This window comes from Lithobates pipiens, unplaced genomic scaffold (genome assembly GCF_037356315.1).
Source record: "Lithobates pipiens isolate NorthernLeopardFrog02 unplaced genomic scaffold, aLitPip1_a1.2 Scaffold_8, whole genome shotgun sequence".
Classification (NCBI taxonomy): domain Eukaryota; kingdom Metazoa; phylum Chordata; class Amphibia; order Anura; family Ranidae; genus Lithobates; species Lithobates pipiens.
In genome coordinates, this window is record NW_027507903.1 from 465,222,977 (window position 1) to 465,244,810 (window position 21,834).

General features: G+C 41.6%; 1 protein-coding gene across 5 annotated transcripts in view; it reads right to left on the bottom strand.

Annotated features, from left to right (window-relative positions):
* CALD1 (caldesmon 1) overlaps nucleotides 1-21,834 on the bottom strand; it is a 238,067-nt gene that overhangs the window by 84,839 nt on the left and 131,394 nt on the right. The window contains exon 1 of one of the 5 annotated variants that reach the window (XM_077468531.1): nucleotides 5,481-5,716. The exons of the other annotated variants lie outside the window; for them this stretch is intronic. Within the exon in view, the coding sequence (XP_077324657.1) occupies nucleotides 5,481-5,527 (47 nt within the window). The 5' untranslated portion in view covers nucleotides 5,528-5,716. Of the gene's footprint in view, nucleotides 1-5,480; nucleotides 5,717-21,834 lie in introns of those variants that run through there. 5 annotated transcript variants of the gene reach the window in all.

Sequence of the window (21,834 nt, forward strand, 5' to 3'; positions counted from 1 at the left end):
TAGAGTTACAAGCTTCAAGCAGAAACTCCCTCCAGGTGTGAACGGGGTCTTATGAAGCCAATGTGTGCCAGGACACACAGGCTAACATGGAGAAAAATAAATAAATTGCCAAACGCATGTAAAACAGGCAATTTTGAGCTCAACTGTGCTTGAGACCTAAAACGTTTTCAACGGGTGCGCCAAGAAATATGTAATTTTTCATTTTGCTCATATTTCTACTTTAAAGAGATACATTGTCACTTCACTGTAGCAGTGAGGTAGTTAACTGCTTTTTCAGAGAGGCTGATCTGAGGTCATTCTACCAGGCAGTGCCTCCTTATCCTATTATTACCAGATTACGGGCATAAACAGAAACATTCACTCTGCATAAGCATACACAGTCACTTTTACAATAAGTTCTTCACACCATAATGTTACAATTAATGCTCTAACTCCAGGTATACTATGACTGTACCAAGCTTATTTGCACCAAGCTGGCCCAAATGAACTGTTTTCCTAGTCGATGCAGTCATTGTTAGTGCTGTATGTAGCATCAGCAACATGCAGTATACAGTGCTATGTTCTGGCAGCAGTATGGGGGTATGCTGTCCAGTTTCAAGAACAAAACTGAGTAGGGCTGAACGCTGCTCAACCACTCAAAAATTGCTACCTGAAGTTGGGTTTAGCTAATACGCTGGGTGCTCTGGAACCACATTCCAACCCCTGGAAAATGTGTCACAAGGTGTATTTCTAAAAGCTTCAGGGGGGTACTTCTTTTTTCCAGACTTTGATACAACAGTTTACAAATTTAGCAAATTATAAATCCTATATAAAATAAATCTGAAAGGTTTATTGCAGTAGTTTATGTTTGTCACACAATTATTTGGATCAACAGGTCATCTGGAGGTAACTGATATTTGGCGCCTCCCCCACCATGGGTACTTGATAAATGTTGGCTTTTATAAAGGGGTGCATAAATTGTTAATGTTGAGAAACATTGCTCTAGAACAGGGGTCTCCAAACTTTTCAGTACGAGGACCACATTGTATATTTTACAAATATTTGGGGCAAAAAGAATCCCGATCAGGATCATCATCCATCAGAGGCCTCCGTTATATCAGAAGCATAGATCATAGGCAGCCTTTGCTGAACTTAATCCGCAATCCCTGCACATTAAGGATACTCCACTCACCCTAGCTGGAGGGCCGGGTAAAATCTTGTAGCAAGCCAGATTTGGCCTGCGGACCATACTTTGGAGACCTCTGCTCTAAAAGATAACTGAAGCTATTTTCCACCACCTCTTTGTACATCATAAGTGATACATAGTACTACTATTCTGCATACATGAAAAGTGCATAGATTTTGGATGCACTGCTTATAAGTAAAAATTATGTTCCATTTTGGGCCTGCAGCAATAAATCATATCAATTTATGACTTGCTGCTGCTCTGATATATTCATTGTTAAATGTAGACACTAGACATAATTTAAAGTGGACTTTTGCTTTGCATATAAAGAAAGATTTTTTTAAAATATTTCCAAGAGTCAGGAGTATCTAATTTTCATTTCCTCCCACAATACAGTTCTTGGCATCCCAAACAGCAGCTCATTGTCAACTCTTAATTTGAACTTGAGGTTGTAGTCACTGTAATTCCATAACTATACAAACTGTTTTTAGAACTAGTTGGGTTCCAGTCCAAATGATGAATATGTCATCTATATATCCATGCCACAACAAAAAAGGTGGCAGTGGTAAAGAAACATTGGCCCTTGACCTAATATCCTGCTCCTGTTCCCCTAGGAACAGGTTCACACAGGATGGAGCACAAACTGTGTCTATCACAGAAACCTGTACTTGGAGGTAGTAGGACCAATCAAAAAGTAAAGTCGTTATGCCTCAGGACAAAGTTTGAAAGTATTACATAAAGTCATTATGTTCACATTCCCAAATATCCAATTTACACGTAACTTCCTCATCATTTTTAAACCCTTATCATGTTGTATTGATGAGTAAAAAAGATTCCTTATCTAAAACCACCAGTAATGTATTGGGGGAGACTTCTGAATCAGTAATAAGGGAAGTCAGGTGGGAAGTATCCTTATCGAAAGACACAAGTGCTTCTACATGGGTATTCAAAAAGAACTCTACATATTCACTTATCCTCTCTGTCAAAGATCCATATCCCAATACGATTGGCCTCGAAGGTGGGCACATCCATAGCTTTTACAGTCAGTTGACATTTTCGTGTGACACATAACGATCAGCATGATATAGTGACTCTCCGATATTGGAGGAGCTGTATATGTGTCATCTTGAGGCTATTATTTGACTCAGATTTAAAGTGGTTGTAAACCCACTTTGAAAAAACAAAAAACAAACACATGCAAGACAATGGCATAATGAGCTAGTATGCTTAACATACTAGCTCATTATGTAATACTCACCTGAGATCGAAGCTCTCGCTGCAGTGCCCGTACACAGCATCGGCCGGCGACATCACTTCTGGGGGTTACTTCCGGGCATCACGGCTCCAACAACATGACTGGCCGGAGCCGCGATGTCGTCACTCCCGCACATGTGCGTGGGAGCCACCGGTAATGGCACTCTCACTGAAGCAATGGCACATATGTGCTATTGCTTCAGTTTGCGTCAGTGTGTATGTGCCGATGACGTCGACAAATGCAAATACAGGTAATATCTCTTAAACCGTGCAGGTTTAGGAGATATACTGGGTAGCTACAGGTAAGCCTTATTATAGGCTTACCTGTAGCAAAAAGTGGTCTGTAAGGGTTTACAACCACTGTAAGGGCACTTTCATACTGGGGTGTTGTGGGTGATGGCGGTAAAGCTTTACCGTTGTTTTAGTGGTGCTTTTCACCCACTAGCAGCGTGCTTTTAACCCCCGCTAGTGGCCAAAAAAGGATTAAAAGCACCCGCAAAGTGCCGCTGCATCACTTTGCCGGCGCTTCGACGGCGCTGACCATTGAAATCAGGAGCGGTGTATACATCGCTCCTACAGTGCCTCAAAGATGCTGCTTGCAGGACTTTTTTGCGTCCTGTCAGCGTACCCCTCCACCAACAGGAAGTGAGAGGAAATCTACCCCTAGAAAGCAAAATTCACTCCTATTAGAGTTATGAAGAAAAGATGTCTCCACTGGAGCTTTATCACCAATCCTTGTTTCCATGATAACCCCATATTTTCAAAATCCTGTTGTCACAGGGACAGAAAGTGAGGTGAAATCTTCTGACAGGGACATAGACAGCAAAACAAATATTACAGGGGTGTTAACTCTTCCGTATGCTATCCAAAAACATAAAAATATTATTTTTGGCTCGAGGCACACTTAAAAAATGAACCTGTTCCAACTTACATCAACTTAAGAACAAACCTACAGAGCCTATCTTGTTCATAATAAGGACCGCCTGTAGTTTATTGTTATTCTAAGTCTAGATACATATACCCATTTTTAAATGTCTCCAGCTAGAGGGATATGAGCTGTGGGCAAGCAATTAAAATACTTGATATACTTGCTTTTTTCTGTGCTTTTTTTCAGAAATATTTTAAGTTAGTGACAGGGTCTCTCAAGCTCTTGGCACTGCAGCTATCGGACACTGCCAGGTGTGTCAAATAGCGTCCCCCCCAATAGGCACTGTGGTTCTTTCCACTGGCCACTACTGCACAACAGAACAGAACAATCATGTAGCAACCAAAAGGAGGAACAGGAGTTCCCAGCGGGGGGACTAGGTGGGGTTGTGGGATTTGCGTAGTGTGGGGGCTCTTTTATAACAGTTAAGATTTCACTTGCTGTCCTCCGGTAAGGATGAAGAAGATAAAAGACCTCCTGAGTAAGCCATAAGTTGTTGCCAACATCCCTGATAGATAGAAATAGAAATGATAAGTACCCCTCCGGTACTATTGGGACTTTAAAGGCAACTGATGAAGACACAGATTTTTATAAAATGTAAAATTTAATACAAGTATAAAAGGTGTATACATCACCAATAAAACATATATGTGATCACATATACAAAAAACATGTGATGGCAGTTGCAGCATTCGTGGTCTTTCTTCTATGTACCTAGGGGTAGGGTAACCAAAACATTTATGTACCCAGGGGAAGGGTAACCAAAACTTATATGTACCCAGGGGAAGGCTAACCAAAACTTCTATGCACCCAGTGGAAGGGTAACCAAAACTTCTATGTACCCAGGAGTAGGGTAACCAACACTTCTATGCACCCAGGGGAAGGGTAACCAAAACTTCTATGCACCCAGGGGAAGGGTAACCAAAACTTCTATGCACCCAGAGGAAGGGTAACCAAAACTTCTATGCACCCAGGGGAAGGGTAACCAAAACGTCTTTGTACCCAGGGGAAGGGTAACTAACACTTCTATGTACTCAGGGGAAGGATAACCAAAACTTCTATGTACCCACGGGAAGGGTAACCAAAACTTCTATGTACCCAGGGGAAGGGTAACCAAAACTTCTATGTACCCAGGGGAAGGGTAACCAAAACTTCTATGTACCCAGGGGTACATAAAAGAAAGACCACGAATGCTACAACAGCCATCACATGTTTTTTTGACTATATATGTTTTATTGGTGATGTTTTACATATGATGACTGTTGTAGCATTCGTGGTCTTTCTTCTATGTACCCAGGGGAAGGGTAACCAAAACTTCTATGTACCCACGGGAAGGGTAACCAAAGCTTCTATATACCCAGGGGTACATAAAAGAAAGACCACGAATGCTACAACAGCCATCACATGTTTTTTTGACTATATATGTTTTATTGGTGATGTTTTACATATGACTGTTGTAGCATTTGTGGTCTTTCTTCTATGTACCCAGGGGAAGGGTAACCAAAACTTCTATGTACCCAGGGGTACATAGAAGAAAGACCACAAATGCTTCAACAGCCATTACATTGACCATATATGTTTTATTGGTGATGTATACAGCTTTTATACTTGTATTAATAAAATTTGACGTTTTATACAAATCTGTGTCTTCATTGACGTTACAGTTCCAATAGTCCCGGGGGGGGGGGATACTTATGATTTCTATTTCTGGTAAGGATGTGTGTTTTTTTTAACCGGCTTCCAATGACTTCATTTTTTACTGTATCAAAAGGGTCACGAGAAACACTTCTGAACATTAAATAGCACATTTATCCTTTCCAATTCACACGCCACTCTTTAAAGAAGAAAGAGGGACTGTCTCTGCACAAGAGGGCCAGCTGGATGCTGGGAAGAAGTTATCCTGGATGCACAATGCATCGCCTATACTGTCCCTCCTAAAAGCGCTGCACAAACTGTTGGCGCTGTGTAAATCCTGTATTATAATAATAAAAATAATAATGCATGCACACCTAACACACAATCAGTATGCTCCAGCTGTGCTCTACAGCTCACCGCCTCAGCCTTCTACATCCCTGGAGCAAGAAACAAAGGCCAGGTTACAGCTAGAACAGTTGCAACAAAAAGTTAATAACTCACTTGGACAGGGCGGAGAGGCTGTGCCTGTTGTAGGATCTGCTCAGCATGTCTGCCTGTGGAGAAAGTCATCCAAAGCCAGCAAGATGGAATGAGACAGTACAAATGTCATAGTCCTGTCTGTCCAGAGCTGGGACTGCCAGATGCTCTTTGCACCTAGGCAGCAGAGAATGCCTTTGCCATGCCCATCAGTCCATGACGACAGCCTTGACTCTGCTGCCTGCCAAGCTGACCCACCACTTTTCATCACATGACTCCAAGAGTGTTCACTGCGCTCCCCTCTACCGTAATCACTCTAGTAGAGCTTCTTTGTTCTTTGTCTTCAAAATCCATATACATTCCACCCCCCCCCCCCCCCCTCCCCTTGATAAAACAGGAATGTGAACACCAAGCTTACATCAGCAAGGAGAAATTACTCCAGAAATTTTAGGATTCGCTATTAGGAAACCAGGAACTTTTTAAAGAAGAAGTTACTTTAATCCAATTCAATGATGTAATGCTATTTTATGCTCAAAAGACGGTATCGTGCATGGTCGGCGAACAAGTATTTTGTTATATTTATTAGGGCTTGTTCACACCATGTCTGTTCAGCTGCGCTGATCTGCGTTTATCAATGCAGGCTGAACGCAGGGACACAAAGAAATCAGTTGTTTTCTAAATGCCCTGTTCACACCATACAGATGTGCTGCAGTACATTGCATAAAAACGCAGCATGTATGCATTTTTATGCAACACAATATGGTCTAGGACAGTGATGGCGAACCTTGGCACCCCAGAGGTTTTGTAACTTCATTTCCCATGATGCTCATACACTCTGCAGTGTAGTTGAGCATCATGGGAAATGTAGTTCCAAAACATCTGGGGTGCCATGGTTCGCCATCACTGGTCTAGGACAATGCGACTATCCTAATAATACCCTTTGGTATGGCCTGTACAGAGAAAACACATGTAGAAAACACATTTCATTGAGCAATAAAATGCAACACAGCACAACATGTACAAAAATGAATGCCAAATCACATCGACAAATTTTCTGTGTGTTTTATGCACATTATGGTTGGAATGAGTCCCTATTATAATGTGCATCTTAAAGCAGTATTAAACCCAAAAGCAAAACATTTATTATATTGCAGCTTACCAAATCTTAGATGTGATGGCTGCATTTGTTTTCTTTCTTATGCCGCGTACACACGGTCGGAAATTCCGACGGAAAAGGTCCAAACGGGTTATATTTTGGAAAATTAGATCGTGTGTGGGCTCTGATTGGACTTTTTCCGATCATTTGTAGAGAATTCCGATCGGACAAAGTGACACGCATGCTCAGATCAAATTACGAGACCACAGCTATTGGCCCCTAGCCTGAACGTAGTCCAGTCGTAAGGAAATAACGTCATCACATTCTGAATGATCGGATTTTCTGACAACTTTGTGCGACCGTGTGTATGCAACACCAGTTTCGGACAAAATCCGTCGGACATAATCCGACGGATTTTGTTGTCGGAATGTCCGACCGTGTGTACAAGGGCTCACAGCAACACAGCAAGCATATTTTTAGCACTGATCACTGTAATAATGTTACTGGTTCCCAAAAAAGTGCCAAAAATGTCAGCTACTAGCCTCAACGTAGTCCCGTCGTAACGAATGAACTTCATCACGTTCCGCATGATCGGATTTTCCCGACAACTTTGTCCGACCGTGTGTATGCAACACCAGTTTAGGACAAAATCCATCGGAAAAAAATCTGATGGATTTTGTGGTCGGAATGTCCGACCGTGTGTACAAGGTCTTAGGCTTTATTTTCTTTAATTTCCTGGTGATTTGGCCAGCATGTCATTTTTTATTCAACAGTACAAGCTGTCCTGTACAGTACCAGTTAGAGGGATGAGATAATCTATTTACCACTGCCAGGGGTGCTTACAGTGATCAGCTTTTAGTTATAGCTACATAGTTAGTCTGGTTGAAAAAAGACAATTCAGTTCAACCCACAGAGAAAAACACACACATACAATCCTATATCCATACTGTACATGGTCCAGATGAAGGCAAAAATACCCTAATAATGCACAATCCTATTTTCCCCAAGAGGCAATGGGATATACCCTGGATCAATGTTTTCCTCTAAATGTTAGTATCCAGTTATATTATGTACATTTAGGAAAGAATCTGTTTTTAAAGAAATCTACTGAGCTGGCTAGAACCCGCTCTTGAGGGAGCCTGTTCCACATGTCCACAGCTCTTACTGTGAAGAAACCTTTCCGTATTTTGAGATTAAATCTCTTTTCCTCCAGACATAAAGAGTGCCTTATTGTCCTCTGTGATGATGTTAAAGTGAATAACTCAATACCAAGTTCACTATATGGACCACTTATGTATTTATACATGTTGGTCATATCCCCCCTAATCTCCTCTTCTCAAGAGAGATTAAATTCAGTGCCTCTAATCTTTCCTCATAGCTGAGCTCCTGCATGCCTCTTATCAGTTTGGTTGCCCTTCTCTGCACTTTCTCCAGTTCCCCAATATCCTTTTTGTGAACCGGTGCCCAAAACTGAACTGCATATTCCAGATGAGGTCTTACTAATGATTTGTACAAGGGCAAAATCCTCTCTGGAGTATATACCTCTCTTAATACAAGAAAGGATTTTGCTTGCTTTGGAAATTGAAGCTTGGCATTGCATGCTAATATTAAGTCCATGATCACCAGAACACCCAGATCCTTCTCCACCATTGATTCCCATTGGTGAAACCTTCGGTTTTATATAAAGCCTTTATCCTAAAAGTAAAGAAACGGTTGCACTAACTGCTTAAAAAGTATTACCTGGAGGTTGGCTTCAATTTGTTAGTATATTTAAATGTGCTAGTACCCTAACACCCTAACAAAGATATCCATGTCATCCTTCATCCACTAGTGTCTCACTAATAGAGGAGGTGTGTTACTAGCCAGATCACTAGGTGGAAACAGAGGTAAAAAAGCCTAATTAACCAGTTCAGGTCCACCCTATAGCAGTTTTATTGCTACTGCTACAGGGCGGCACCTGGGCACTGGATTACGTATACAGTGGGGAAAATAATAATTTGATCCCCTGCTGATTTTTTAAGTTTGCCCACTTACAAAGAAACAAAGGGTCCATAATTGTTATCATACATGTATTTTAAATGATAGAGGCAGAATATTAACCAAAAATCCTGAAAAAACACATGACACAACACTGATGATACAACATGATGGCACAGTAATTATTTTAATAATAAAAAAACATCGAAATACCCTTTTTCTAATCGATATAAAGCTGTCACATGACCCCGCTCTTTCCCAGCCTGTCTGCAGGGAACCATAAGCAGGAGGAGCTTCTAGTCCTCTGCTGCTGGTCACATGTTCAACATAAAAAAACAGCCTTTGGAATACACTCCAAAGACATGCTGGTAAGTTAATTGGATCCTGTCTAAATTGTCCCTAGTATGTATGAATGTGAGTTAGGGACCTTAGATTGCAAGCTCCTTGAGGGTAGGGACTGATGTGAATGTACAATGTATATGTAAAGCGCCGCGTAAATTGATGGCGCTATATAAGTAACTGAAATAAAATAAATAAAATACAAAGTAAACATAAACATAAATTGTCATAAAAATGTATATTTGAAATCAAATCTTTATTATTTTTGGCAATAACATAGTGTGGGTGGATTTCTGCCAGTCACAGGCTGTGTCACGCCCCTCCAGCCTGTGTCTCATGCCGCATACAAACGATCGGAGTTCCGGCCAGAAAAAGACCGATGAGAGCTTTTCATCGGAAAATGCGACCGTGTGTATGCTCCATCGGAATTTAGCTGTCCGAATTTCCACCAGCCAAAAATTGATAGCATGTTCTCAATTTTGCCGACGGAAAAACTTTCTATAGGAAATTCCGATCGTATGTATGCAATTCCGACACGCCAAAAATCATGCATGCTCAGATTCAACTACGAGACGGAAGCTATTGGCTACTGGCTATTGAACTTCCTTTTTCTAGTCCCATCGTACGTGTTGTACGTCACCGCTTTCTAAACGATCGGAATTTGGTGTGACCATGTGTAGGCAAGACATCTTGAGCGGAATTCCATCCGGAAAACCGAGAATTCCGATCGCGTGTATGCGGCATTAGAATAAGAGGGAGGTGAAGTCTCCATCAATCAAGATGTAATATCCCGCCCCCATTGTGTTTAGCTGGTTAGTGGGCATAGAGGAGGAGGGAGGGAGTGGGCTGTCATTTACCACTGTGTATACACTCCCATGCGTGACTTTATATTCACATGGGCTGCTCAGATCAGCATAAGAAACTCACTGAAACTGAACATGTGCAGAGCTGCCAACATTGCTTTTCAAAGTCCCTAGCTGAATTGGGGACATGGAATGAAGGGGAGAGAGAACAGGATCAACCAAGTTGTTTGCAGAATACAGAAAACGAATATCATAGTGACTGAGTATGGACAGCATGTCATACAGCATTTATTGATAGTTTTCATGATATGGGTTTAGTGACATGTTAAGCCCTGTTTACATTAGGTGATTTGGAATTGCCGTAATTACAAATTGTTGCAAAATATACAACGTGAGTTTGGGTAGCATTATTCTTAATGGCTCCCCAAAAGCAGAGTGATCCTGCTGTGTTTGTCACACGGCAATTATGGCAAAATGCACATTTAAAATTTGCTCTAAGCTTGTCGCCCAAAAAAGAGCAGGAGCCCTATGCACAATGCGTGGAAAATCGTGCCAATAGGGTTTTAAAATTGCAAGCGGAAACATTTGTTCCCACAACCAAAATCTGAATGGGGCCTTAAAATTAAAGGATTTACGTGGCCATACTTTTGTAAATGCTATTGCTAATGAAGTGCATTGGTGTTTAACTGCGCACGTGTTTTCAGATTGACCCTTTGATGTACACATGGTAGTGCCATCTCTCTAGTAGTGTTGAGAAAGATACCTTCATTATAACTGATGGAAATCATTAAGGAAAGATCTAAATTCTCACAATAAACAAACCAGGCAGCTCCACCGCAGTAGTCAAACTCGTCATTCAAGAACAAGTCTTTTAAGTACACAAAACTGAGATTATTTGTATAGGAATGATACAAAGCAGTCACGCTCCACTAAACAGCTGCAAATGGGGATTTTTTTGTTAAAGGGTGCTGCTTCCTTTTTTTTTTCTATAGGGGGTTATAAGTCGGATCGAAGAATGTAGACATGTGAATACAGTTTGTTTTGCCTTCCTGTGGACCAAAACCGACAGGTCCATGACAGGCCTATGCTTCAAGGATGTGATCTTTTTTTCAGCCTATTTAATGTAACTTGAGTTAATGCACCACTGTGCTTTTAAGGATGAATTTCAATATAGCATAACCTACACAATACAATATATGTAACCCTTCCTTCAAAGAGTCATTCTGTAACTCCAGGCTACCGTGATGTGCTTCAGTAGAGCATAAAGTAAGGCTTCTATTTGTTTTATAGGGCAGCTACATGTTTTTTTTTTTACAGATGGAATATATATAAATGTGACCCATTTTGGGCAAACTGACAGGTCTATATTAAGCCTACCCTCCATCCACTTTATATTTACCTCTTCAGCACTCCCCTGCCACTCCTTTAGTCAATATATCCAGTATCAGCTAGTGTCAGAGTGGTGACATTACCCCCTTCCGCCATTTGACAATGTTTGGGCCTGTCGATTCACCACTAGTCCCAAGCACTGCATCATAGGAGGAAATCAATTGCTTCCCCATTTCCGGAAGCACTGAGTATTTGCAGTGGCAACCACTAAGGCCTCTCTTACATATACATATTTATCGGCGTATAACACGCGCCGGCGTATAACGCGTACCCCACGTTTAGGAGGGAATTAAAAAGAAAAAACTTTTAGGAGGGAAGTTTAAGGAAAAAAACATACATTTAAATGCCCATCAATGCAGCCTTATCAGTGTCATTTGCAGCCTTGTCAGTCATTTGCAGCCTTGAATTGCATTGCAGCCTTCCATTGCAGTCTTGCATTGCAGCCTTGCAGGCTTGTCCCCTTTCCATTTTAAAAATGGCACCGCCGAGATACAGTGCGGCTGTCCTGTGTATCTCGGTGGCGCTCGTTCTCGGCAGCTTTCGGGTATTTTCGGCCACACTCGGGCGTTCACTGCTATTTTTGGCCCTTCTCACCTATTTTCGATCGCCGAATGTGGCCGAAAATAGCCGAGAACGGTCGAATATACCCGAGAACAGCCGAAAATACCTGAAAGCCGCCGAGAGCGGCAGAAAAGGTTAGAAAGGGCAGGGGATCGGCGTATAACACTCACCCCCGAAAATGATAAATGGTTTTCAAAAGTTTTTAAAAATAAATATCTGAAAAGTGTGCTGTGCATTTGTGTTCAGCACCTTTTACTCTGATACCCCTAACTAAAATCTAGAGGAACCAATTGCCCTCAGAAATCACCTAATTAGTAAATAGATTCCACCTATGTGTAATGTAATCTCAGTATAAATTCAGCTGTTCTACGAAGCCTTCAATGGCTTGTCATAGAACCTTAGTGAACAAACAGCATCATGAAGGCCAAGAAACACACCAGAAAGGTCAGGGATAAAGTTGTGGAGAAGTTTAAAACAGTGTTAGGTGTTAAAAAAATATACCAAGCTTGGAACATCTCACGGAGCACTGTTCAATCCATCATCCGAAAATGGAAAGAGTATGGTGCAACTGCAAATTTACCAAGACATGGCTGTCCACCTAAACTGACAGGCCTGGCAAGGAGAGCATTAATCAGAGAAGCAGCCAAGAGGCCCATGGTAACTCTGGAGGAGCTGCAGATATCCACAGCTCAGGTGGGAGAATCTGTCCACAGGACAACTATTAGTCGTGCACTCCACAAATCTGGACTTCATGGAAGAGTGGAAAGAAAAAAACCATTGTTGAAAAAAAGCCATGAGAAGTCCCGTTTTCAGTTTGCGAGAAGCCATGTGGGGGACACAGCAAACATGTGGAAGGAGGTGAGACCAAAATGTTACTTTTTCGCTGAAAAAATGCGTGGCGGAAAACTAACACTGCACATCACCCCCACTGTGAAACATGGCGGTGGTAGCATCATGCTGTGGGGATGCTTCTCTTCAGCAGTGACAAGGAAGCTGGTCAGAGTTGGTGGTAAGATGGATGGAGCCAAATACAGGGAAATCTTAGAATAAAACCTGTTAGAATCTGCAAAAGACCTGAGACTGGGGCAGAGGTTCACCTTCCAGCAGGACAACGGCCCTAAACATACAGCCAGAGCTACAATGGAATGGTTTATATCAAAACATATCCATGTGTTAGAATGGCCCAGTCAAAGTCCAGACCTAAATCCAATTGAGAATCTGTGGAATGGTTTATATCAAAACATATCCATGTGTTAGAATGGCCCAGTCAAAGTCCAGACCTAAATCCAATTGAGAATCTGTTAAAAATTGCTTATCACAGACACTCTCCTTCCAATCTGACAGAAGATGAGCTATTTTGCACAGAAGAATGGGCAAAAATATCACTCTCTAGATGTGCAAAGCTGGTAGAGACGTACCTAAAAAGACTTGCAGCTGTAATTGCAGCGAAAGGTGGTTCTACAAAGTATTGACTCAGGGGGGCTGAATACAAATGTATGCCACACTTTTCAGATATTTATTTGTAGAACATATTTAAAATGTTTTCTTCCACTTCACAATAATGTGCCATTTTGTGTTGGTCTATCACACAAAATCCCAATAAAATAAATTTTGGTTGTAACATGACAAAATGTGGAAAATTCCAAGGGGTATGAATACTTCTTCAAAGCACTGTATACACAAATGTGTATATGGCAAATGGTCATCTTCATCTGCACAGAACGCACAGGTGTTCCCTGCCTCCATATTCAGGCAGCCCTTTCATGTGCATTGGGATGCAGCCATCAAGGTGTGGGTGCGAGCCTCTTGTGCAGGCAAAGATGACCTTTTGCACGGATGGACACATAAGTACGCCCTTGTGAATGAGGCCTAAATCAGGAAATGCAGAAGAGCGCTCGACAAGTGAGTATAAAATGCTTAAAGCTGGTCATACAGGTTATATATACGTTATATATACGTTATATATACACCGATGTGTGGTTTGATCAAAAATTTCAAATCAGAAAACACTCGAATAGGCATAACTTCCCTTCTGATCGATTTTGCCCCAAGGTCCATTCCCACGGGCAATTAACGTACCCTGTGATATACAGCAGTAAAAATCTGTGGATTCCTGCATCTGGAATGACAGGTTTGTGCACAAGATATGGGCCAAACACCCCCCTGTTCAGTTTGCAGCAGAACTCCCGAACACAGGGAAATGTTCTGCCCCAAACCGCAAACTCCATTGAAGTCTATGGGAGCTGAATATGAGAAATTGAAAGTGCCCATTTGTAAGGCTTAAAGGAAGTAAATTGGCCATAAAAGGGGTATGGGGGCCCAGGTACTAGCCTTGGGGACATGTATCAATGCAAAATAAAAAAATAATAATTGTTTTTAACCACTTCAGCCCCGGAAGATTTGGCTGCTGAATGACCAGGCCATTTTTTGTGATTCAGCACTGCGTCGCTTTAACTGACAATTGCACAGTTGTGCGGTGCTGCCCCCAAACAAAATTTACATAATTTTTTTCCCACAAATAGAGCTTTCTTTTGGTGGTATTTGATCATCTCTGAGTTTTTTTATGTTTTGCGTTATAAACAAAAAAAGAGCGACAATTTTGAAAAAAATACAATATTTTGTACTTTTTTGTATAATAAATATCCCCATTTTTTTAAAAAAGCAAATTTTTCGCAGTTTAGGCCGATATGTATTCTTCTATATATATATTTTTGGTAATAAAAATTGCAATACGCGTATATTGATTGGTTTGCGCAAAAGTTATAGCGTCTAAAAATAGGGGATCGGCACCCCCACAGTGCAGTGGGTGTGTGTGCGCTCCACGTAGGAAATCATTTCACATCTCTTTTGTCCCTAATGCTTTGTCCAGTACCCTGCATACAGTTTTATATTATATATACTGTTCTTTCTGCCTGGAAACTGGAGATTGTCCATAGCAACCAAAACTGTCCCTTTACATCAAAAGTGGTTTTAGACCAGCTAGAAAACAGCGATAGTAAATTAAAACACTTGCAGAATTGAGCGAAAGTGAATCATTTTTTATAATTATAGTTATTTATTGTATTATAATTTATGATTTTGTGTTTCAAATTTTATCATACCGGGATGTCTATTTAGACTCTTGTTGTGTGTTATTACGAAGAATTACAGTCCTATAATATAAAACGCCAAATTTTACGCAAAACAATGTACCACTTTGAGAGGCAAAAATCTGACATAATCATACCGCCAGGGTGGTTAATTTGACTCACGGTTGCAATTGTCGCCACCTGGCTATTTTAAAAAAATAAAGAAAATACCCTCCTCCGCCAACTACATACCAGACCCTTCGCTTTCCGATCATGTATCAAATGTTACATAGTTACATATGACAGTGGTCACATGATTGTCGATCCTTCACACCCCTTGTGTGTCCTGAATTATTTAAAGTGATTGTAAACCCTTACATATACCAAGCGAAGTGACTGGCCTCAGGTGATACACAGAGATGAGACAACTCCTCCTACATAAGTTGTACCTGTCTATCTGTAGTCTTCTCTTCTCTACAGTTCTTCAAAGTCCACAATTTATAAATCTTGTCTGAGCTGCCAGAAAGTAGGGGTGCAGAGCTGAAATTACACACTGTAGAGCTTATTGAGGAGAGCTCTGAGAGCTGATTAGAGGGAAGGGACACACCCTCCTCCACACAGGAACAGAGCTGAGGTTGTCAATCACAGGTTTTTTTTCTTGGTATCAAGAAAACTTGTCAGAAGGGACTCTTGCAGACAGCAGAAGAGCAAAGCCGCAGACAGAAATTACACTTAGTGATCTGGATTGAGACAAGTATACACAATAGAGGGATAGGCTTTGTTCATATATCAAGTCTGAGGTTTACAACCAATTTTAAGGGATGGCAAAGCAGGCAGGATGGGGATAAATTCCTTTTCAGATCATTTTAAAAATTATTGACATCTATGTTTGACATACAGTTGACCACTTTCTGATCTGCCTCAAGCTGGTTTTGCATTCCCAAAGATTTACCAACAGACCCTAAAGGAGATTGTGCAATTAGATTGTAATGTGTATGGCAGGCTTTACACAGACACTGTCACGGGCAAGGAGATAGTGTCACTTTACCCTCTTCCAAACTGCGTAATGCTTGTATGCAGTGACAGGAAAAGTAGGCCTTTACACAAAGCCTAGGTGCATACGGTATGTGTCCATAGTTGTCTGGAGTTGTGTGCTTAGCATGCATTCACTGTCTCCGACATCTCTCAGTCACGTCTTCTGTCCGAGAGCCAGCGGGACAGGATCTCAATCATGTGACAACTGTGAGAGCGGTGGTCACATGAATGGTAAGCCACTCCGCCTCCATGCATTGAAGCCCACCTTAAAGATCGGCCAGGAGGGAATGAAGTGTGTCTATAGCTATTGTTTTGTTCAGTTTTGGGTTAGAGTGGTAAACATTTAGAAATGGTGTCAGAGTGACAGAGAGGCCTGAAAGGAGAAATAAATATGGGGGGTGGGGGACGATGTTCCCCTTTAACCCCTGTTTACCACACTAGTAAAACGACTAGGATCAGAGATGCAAAGCCCTTTGGAGGCATAGGCTGGTAGAACTTTTACTTATTAGTGCCCTCTAGTGGCTGACATTTCTCGCCACTGCAACGCTAACATTTAAAAATCTGACCTTTCTTTCTTCTCTGCCTGTGCAAACAAAGAATAACAGAAAAAGAACATCGCCTGAAATATATTACAGAATTCAGAACAAAAGGCCATTTTTACATGAAACTGGATGCCAATCAATAATGTAAAATGCAAACCTTTCCAAATATTCTCAGTATTGCTTTTGTACAGATGCCTGAAAGTCAATACACTTTTTTTGTGTAAGTTGAACCAGACTCCTGTATTATTGCATTATGCTTGTGAGAAAATGCTTGGCAAGCAATTAATGAAAATTCAAGTTATTCAGAGCTAGCATAAAGGCAGCCAGAACTAATTTACAGCACAGATACAGCTTAAGGGCTCGTTCACACTTGGGGGCCTGGGGTAAGCTGACCAGATTTGTAAAATAATATCCAGGGACATATTTATTTATTTTTTATTGGCAAATGTTAAACTATCTTATAAGCATATTTTCCTCAAATTATATATGCAGTGTATGTGGTATGTGTTTATGGAATGGTTGTATGATATATACTTTATTTCTCACATTTTGCCCATGAGAAAAAAAAAAATTCTTATGCCCCATACACACGGTCGGACATTCCGACCACAAAATCCTTCAGATTTTTTTCCGACAGATTTTGGCCGAAACTTGTCTTGCATACACACGGTTGCAAAAAGTTGTTGGAAAATCCAATAGTTCGGAACAAGGTGACGTTATATACGTACAACGGGACTACATAGAGGCCAGTAGCCATTAGCTTTCATCTCCAAAAAATTTTCTCAGCATGCGTGCCACTTTGTGCATTGGAATTCTCTACACACGATCGGAAAAAGTCCAATCGGATTTTGTTGTTGGAAAATTTTAGATCCAGCTCTCAAAATTTTTCCGTCGGAAATTCCAACAGAAAAAGTCCGATAGAGTCCACACTTGATTGGATTTTCTGACAACATAATCCAATCTGACTTTTTCTGTCTGAATTTCCGACCGCATGTATGGGGCATTAGAATTTTTTGGGATAGGACTACCAAATGTTAAGAAGATAAGAATTTTGTATTTTATTTTTACCAAAGAAGCGCAGAGGTTCGCTATGTACAAAGTGCAGAGTTCAGGGATGCCCTGTGTACAGAGTTCAGGGGTGTGCTATGTACAGAGTTCAGGGGTGTGCTATGTACAGAGTTCAAGGGTGCACTATGTACAGAGTGCAGAGTTCAGGGGTATGCTATGTTCAGAGTGCAGAGTTCAGGGGTGCCCTATGTACAGGGTTCAGGGGTGCCCTATGTACAGAGTGTAGAGTTCAGGGGTGCCCTATGTACAGATTGCAGAGTTCAGGGGTGCCCTATGTACAGAGTGCAGAGTTCAGGAGTGTGCGATGTACAGAGTACAGAGTTTAGGGGTGCTCTATATGCAGAGTTCAGGGGTGCGCTATGTGCAGAGTTCAGGGGTGCCCTATGTACAGAGTTTAGGGGTGCGCTATGTACAGAGTTCAGGGGTGCCCTATGTACAAAGCTCAGGGGTGCACTATGTACAGAGTGCAGAGTTTAGGGGTGTCCTATGTACAGAGTGCAGAGTTCAGGGGTGCCCTATGTACAGAGTAAATAGGAGCAAGGGATGGTTGGAGGGAGTGATGGATGGATGTTTGGATGGATAGAGGGAGGGAGGGATGTTAGATGGATGGAACAAGAGATGGTTGGATGGATGGAGGGCTGGTTGGAGGGAGAGATGGTTGATTGGATAGATGGATGAGGGAGGGATGGTTGAAGGGATGGAGGGATGTAAGAATGGTTGGATTGATGGAGGGAGGAATGGTTGGTTAGATACAGATATGGATGGAGGGATGGATGAGGGAGGGATGGTTGGAGGGATGGAGGGATGTAAGAATGGTTGGATGGAGGGAGGGATGGTTAGTTAGATAGAGATATGGATGGAGGGATGGATGGATGGATGGATGGAGGGAGGAAAGGTTGGATAGAGAGAGAGATGGTTAAATAGAGAGAGGGAGTGATGGATAGAGGGGAGGGTGGATGGAGGGAGAGACGGATGGTTGGAGGGAGGGATGGTTGAATAGAGGGAGGGGTGGTTGGATGGAGGGATGGAAGGAGGGATAGATGGGTGGAAAAAGGGATGGATGGAGGGTTGGATGGAAGGAGCGATGCAAAGAATACCCAATCATGAACTAGGAAAATAAAAAAACAGCATTTTTGCTTGCACATGATTGGATGATGGAAGTCAGCAGAGATTCTGCTCATTTACTAAGCTCTGGAGCAACTGCTCTCGCAGAATGCAATTGCACTTTGCAAAGTATTTACCTTTAGTAAAACAACCCCAAAGTAATCAGACTGGGGCTCAATAAGGGCTTTTGGACAATAAAATGTAGAAATAAATACTGTAAACTGTTGCTGCCTATTGTGACATATCAGGAATGTATTCATGCAGACATGTAACTTTAATAAAAGGTCCATTTTAAGTTGTTATTTTAGAACCTCCCAATTAAGGGGGGACAAGTACTGCGCCTCTCCAGCCCTGCTTATGGCTTTCTGCTGCCATCTTCTGAGGATCAAACGACCCGCAGAGGCCTGGAACCATTGTCTGATGTTCTCTGTCTTCTGTCTGTCTCACGTTTGGCAGGGGAAAAATATATCTGTGATTTTTTAACTGACAAATTAAATAAGCTTAAAAAATGCAGGAGAGATCAATGTCTCCCCCAACGCACGCATCCAATAAATTTAATCTGTTTTCCATTTTCTGTCAGGAGAATCGCGCGTCCGTTTATCATGCAAAACAATACAAGTCACATGGACTGTTTGCTGGGAAACATAAGTAAGATAAAATGTAGCACAATGAGAAACAGCTGAAAATGTTAAAAGAAGGCCAGAAATTTAGGTAAAAACACGTAAATATTAACTGAGCACATGTTGTGTCAAGTATTGGAAAGTGTGTTTTAATTCCGTATAAACAAATAAATAAGCTATGTACACACAATAGGATTTTCTGAAAACAAAATAGTGGATTTTTTTCCAAAGGATGTTGGCTCAAACTTGTCTTGCATACACACTGTCATACAAACGTTGTCAGAAATTCAAAACGTCAAGAAAGCGGTGACGTACAACGCGTATGACGAGCCAAGAAAACTGAAGTTCAATAGCCAGTGTGGCTCTTCTGCATGATTCCAAGCATTCATGGACTTTTGTGTGTCGGAATTGTGTACACACGCTCGTAATTTCCATCAACAAGTCTTGTTGTCGGAAAATTTGTTAACCTGCTCGCAAACATTTGTTGCCGGAAATTCCGACAACAAATGTTCTATGGAGTATACACACGGTCGGACTTTCCGACAACAAGCTTCCATCCAACATTTGTTGTTACAAAATCCTATCGTGTGTACGGCCCAATAGACTTATGCCTGTTGTATGCATTTGTTTTGCTGGCAAGTATAGGATGAAAAAATTCTGGTATTATGACATTTCTCCTACCAAAAGTGAATAATTCCGATTTGGGTGGACACAGGTCATTAACATAACCCATCGCCTTCTTGGAGGTATAACAACCCTGCCAAGCTTGGACAACACAGTCTAAATAATTGCGCAGCTAGGGTGTAGTCAGTCTAAGCTCTGACTGTTCTTGTGTTTGGGCCCTTTCACACTGATCTGTTTTTGGGGTAAAAAAAGTGGAAGAAAAAGGCATGAAAGATTCAAAAAGTCCTGCTTGCTGCATCTTTAGTGCATGTTTAAAAATCGCACCAAAAACGCACCTCCCCATCGCAATGAATGAAAAACACGTCAAAAATGCACCTACGTCTGAGTCACATGTCCAAGTTTCACAGGTGCATGACTGGGAACAGGAGTCCAAAAAACGCATAAAAAACATGGCAAATCCGTGGCAAAAAAAAACGCATTGCTTTTTACTGCGTTTTTCAATGGAGCAGTGTAAAAGCACCCTTTCTGGATTTGTTGAGTTTCTGCTAAGTTTCCCCTAAGTGTAGGGCATGGTTTCCTTGTCTGCTCCTGGGGAGTGTTCTCCAGCAAACAGAAGAAGACGTGTAATGGGTTATGAAAAAGTATTTCATCCTGGCAAATCACTAGGAGGTTTATTGCCAGTGATCTAGGCTAAGGAAGGAGATACATATTTGGGGAACCTATATAGAGGGCTCCTTGCTCCCATGTTTGCCTGGAGAGGGAACAATTCCATAGTAAAGTCCCAAGGCCTGGGAATGGGCCCAAGCTGGGGCCTGGAAGACAGGAAAGTGGCTATGAAGAGGGAGCACATTCAAGTTTGCTCAGTCCATTGTTGGTTTCAGCTTAAAGGCACACAGTTGAAGATTACTAGTCTTGGCTTAAAGGCACACCTTCAGGGGCTGAATTTATATTTGAGCAGAGAGAATTCTAGTCGCTGCTTTGAGCCCAAAAAAAAAACCATGCAAGTAAATACTGACTGTGTGGATGTTGGTCCTTTGGTAATGGTTGGTGGGTCGGTGCGTGTTTTGGGGCAGCTGTAGGCCAGATCACCAATAAAAATTTTAGAATGGCCCATTACGCTTAGTGGTTCCTTAGAGCGTCACCGCTACACAAGGTACCATTGCCACAGTCTGTAAATAGTAGCTGCCTGGCAATCATGTTTGAAGCCAGTCTAGTATTTTATTGTTGATGTTATTGTATTTTGTGAACAATATAATATTTGCATTTGTTTAGGAATGTTAAGGGTGACTAAGGGGGTAAATTATAATGTAGAACACATATCTCTATACAATCTTCCATTATACTTTGCAGGATTACTAAATATTGCGGCCTGCGTTTTGTGGTCTATTCATAAAATGTAGGCTACAGAATGGAGACTGCAGTATCCCGCAGAGTTGTCCCTGCTTAACATGATTGACAGATAGCTGGTCACATTAACACTACATGACCTGACTTTCTACCAAACCTTTATTTTTATTTTCTCATAGACTCCATAGTGCTCCTTTGGCTTTGTAGACCAAAAGCTGGTGGAGTGCTAAGCATATTTATGAAGCATATTGCTTTACTTTATAAATGCACTTATTTTATGTGTGGCCAATTTTTAAAGAAATCGGCCTCTCTCTCTGTGATGCTGCTTATCTCCTCCACGGGGAGAGGTCAGAAAAGCCATGGCAACAGCTAAAACAGTGTCTGTAAATTCTAGAATTTGGGGCACTGGGGCACTTGCCAGGTGGTGAGAAAACCAGTCACTGCAGGCAACAGTCACTGGTCCCTACCATCAGATATAGGGGCACTGCTAGTAAGAATGGGCACCTTTTTATGGGTGCTATGTTAGAAAAAAGCTCATTTTTTGCCAGGCATTCTCCAAATTAAATAATCGGGGGTTTGTGTTATTACATCCACATATTAAAACACACACCGCACTCCCATGAGCTATAAACAACTAATGTTCCAGCAAAAGCTACAACACTGCACCCAGCTCCTCTCTCTGAAGCACTCCACTCCCCAGTGGAGTCAAGTTCTACAATTGGGCTACACTGGATGGACATTCCGTCTAGCTCTCCTCTATGATGCACTTCACTCCCCAGTGGAGTCAAGTTCTACAATTGGGCTA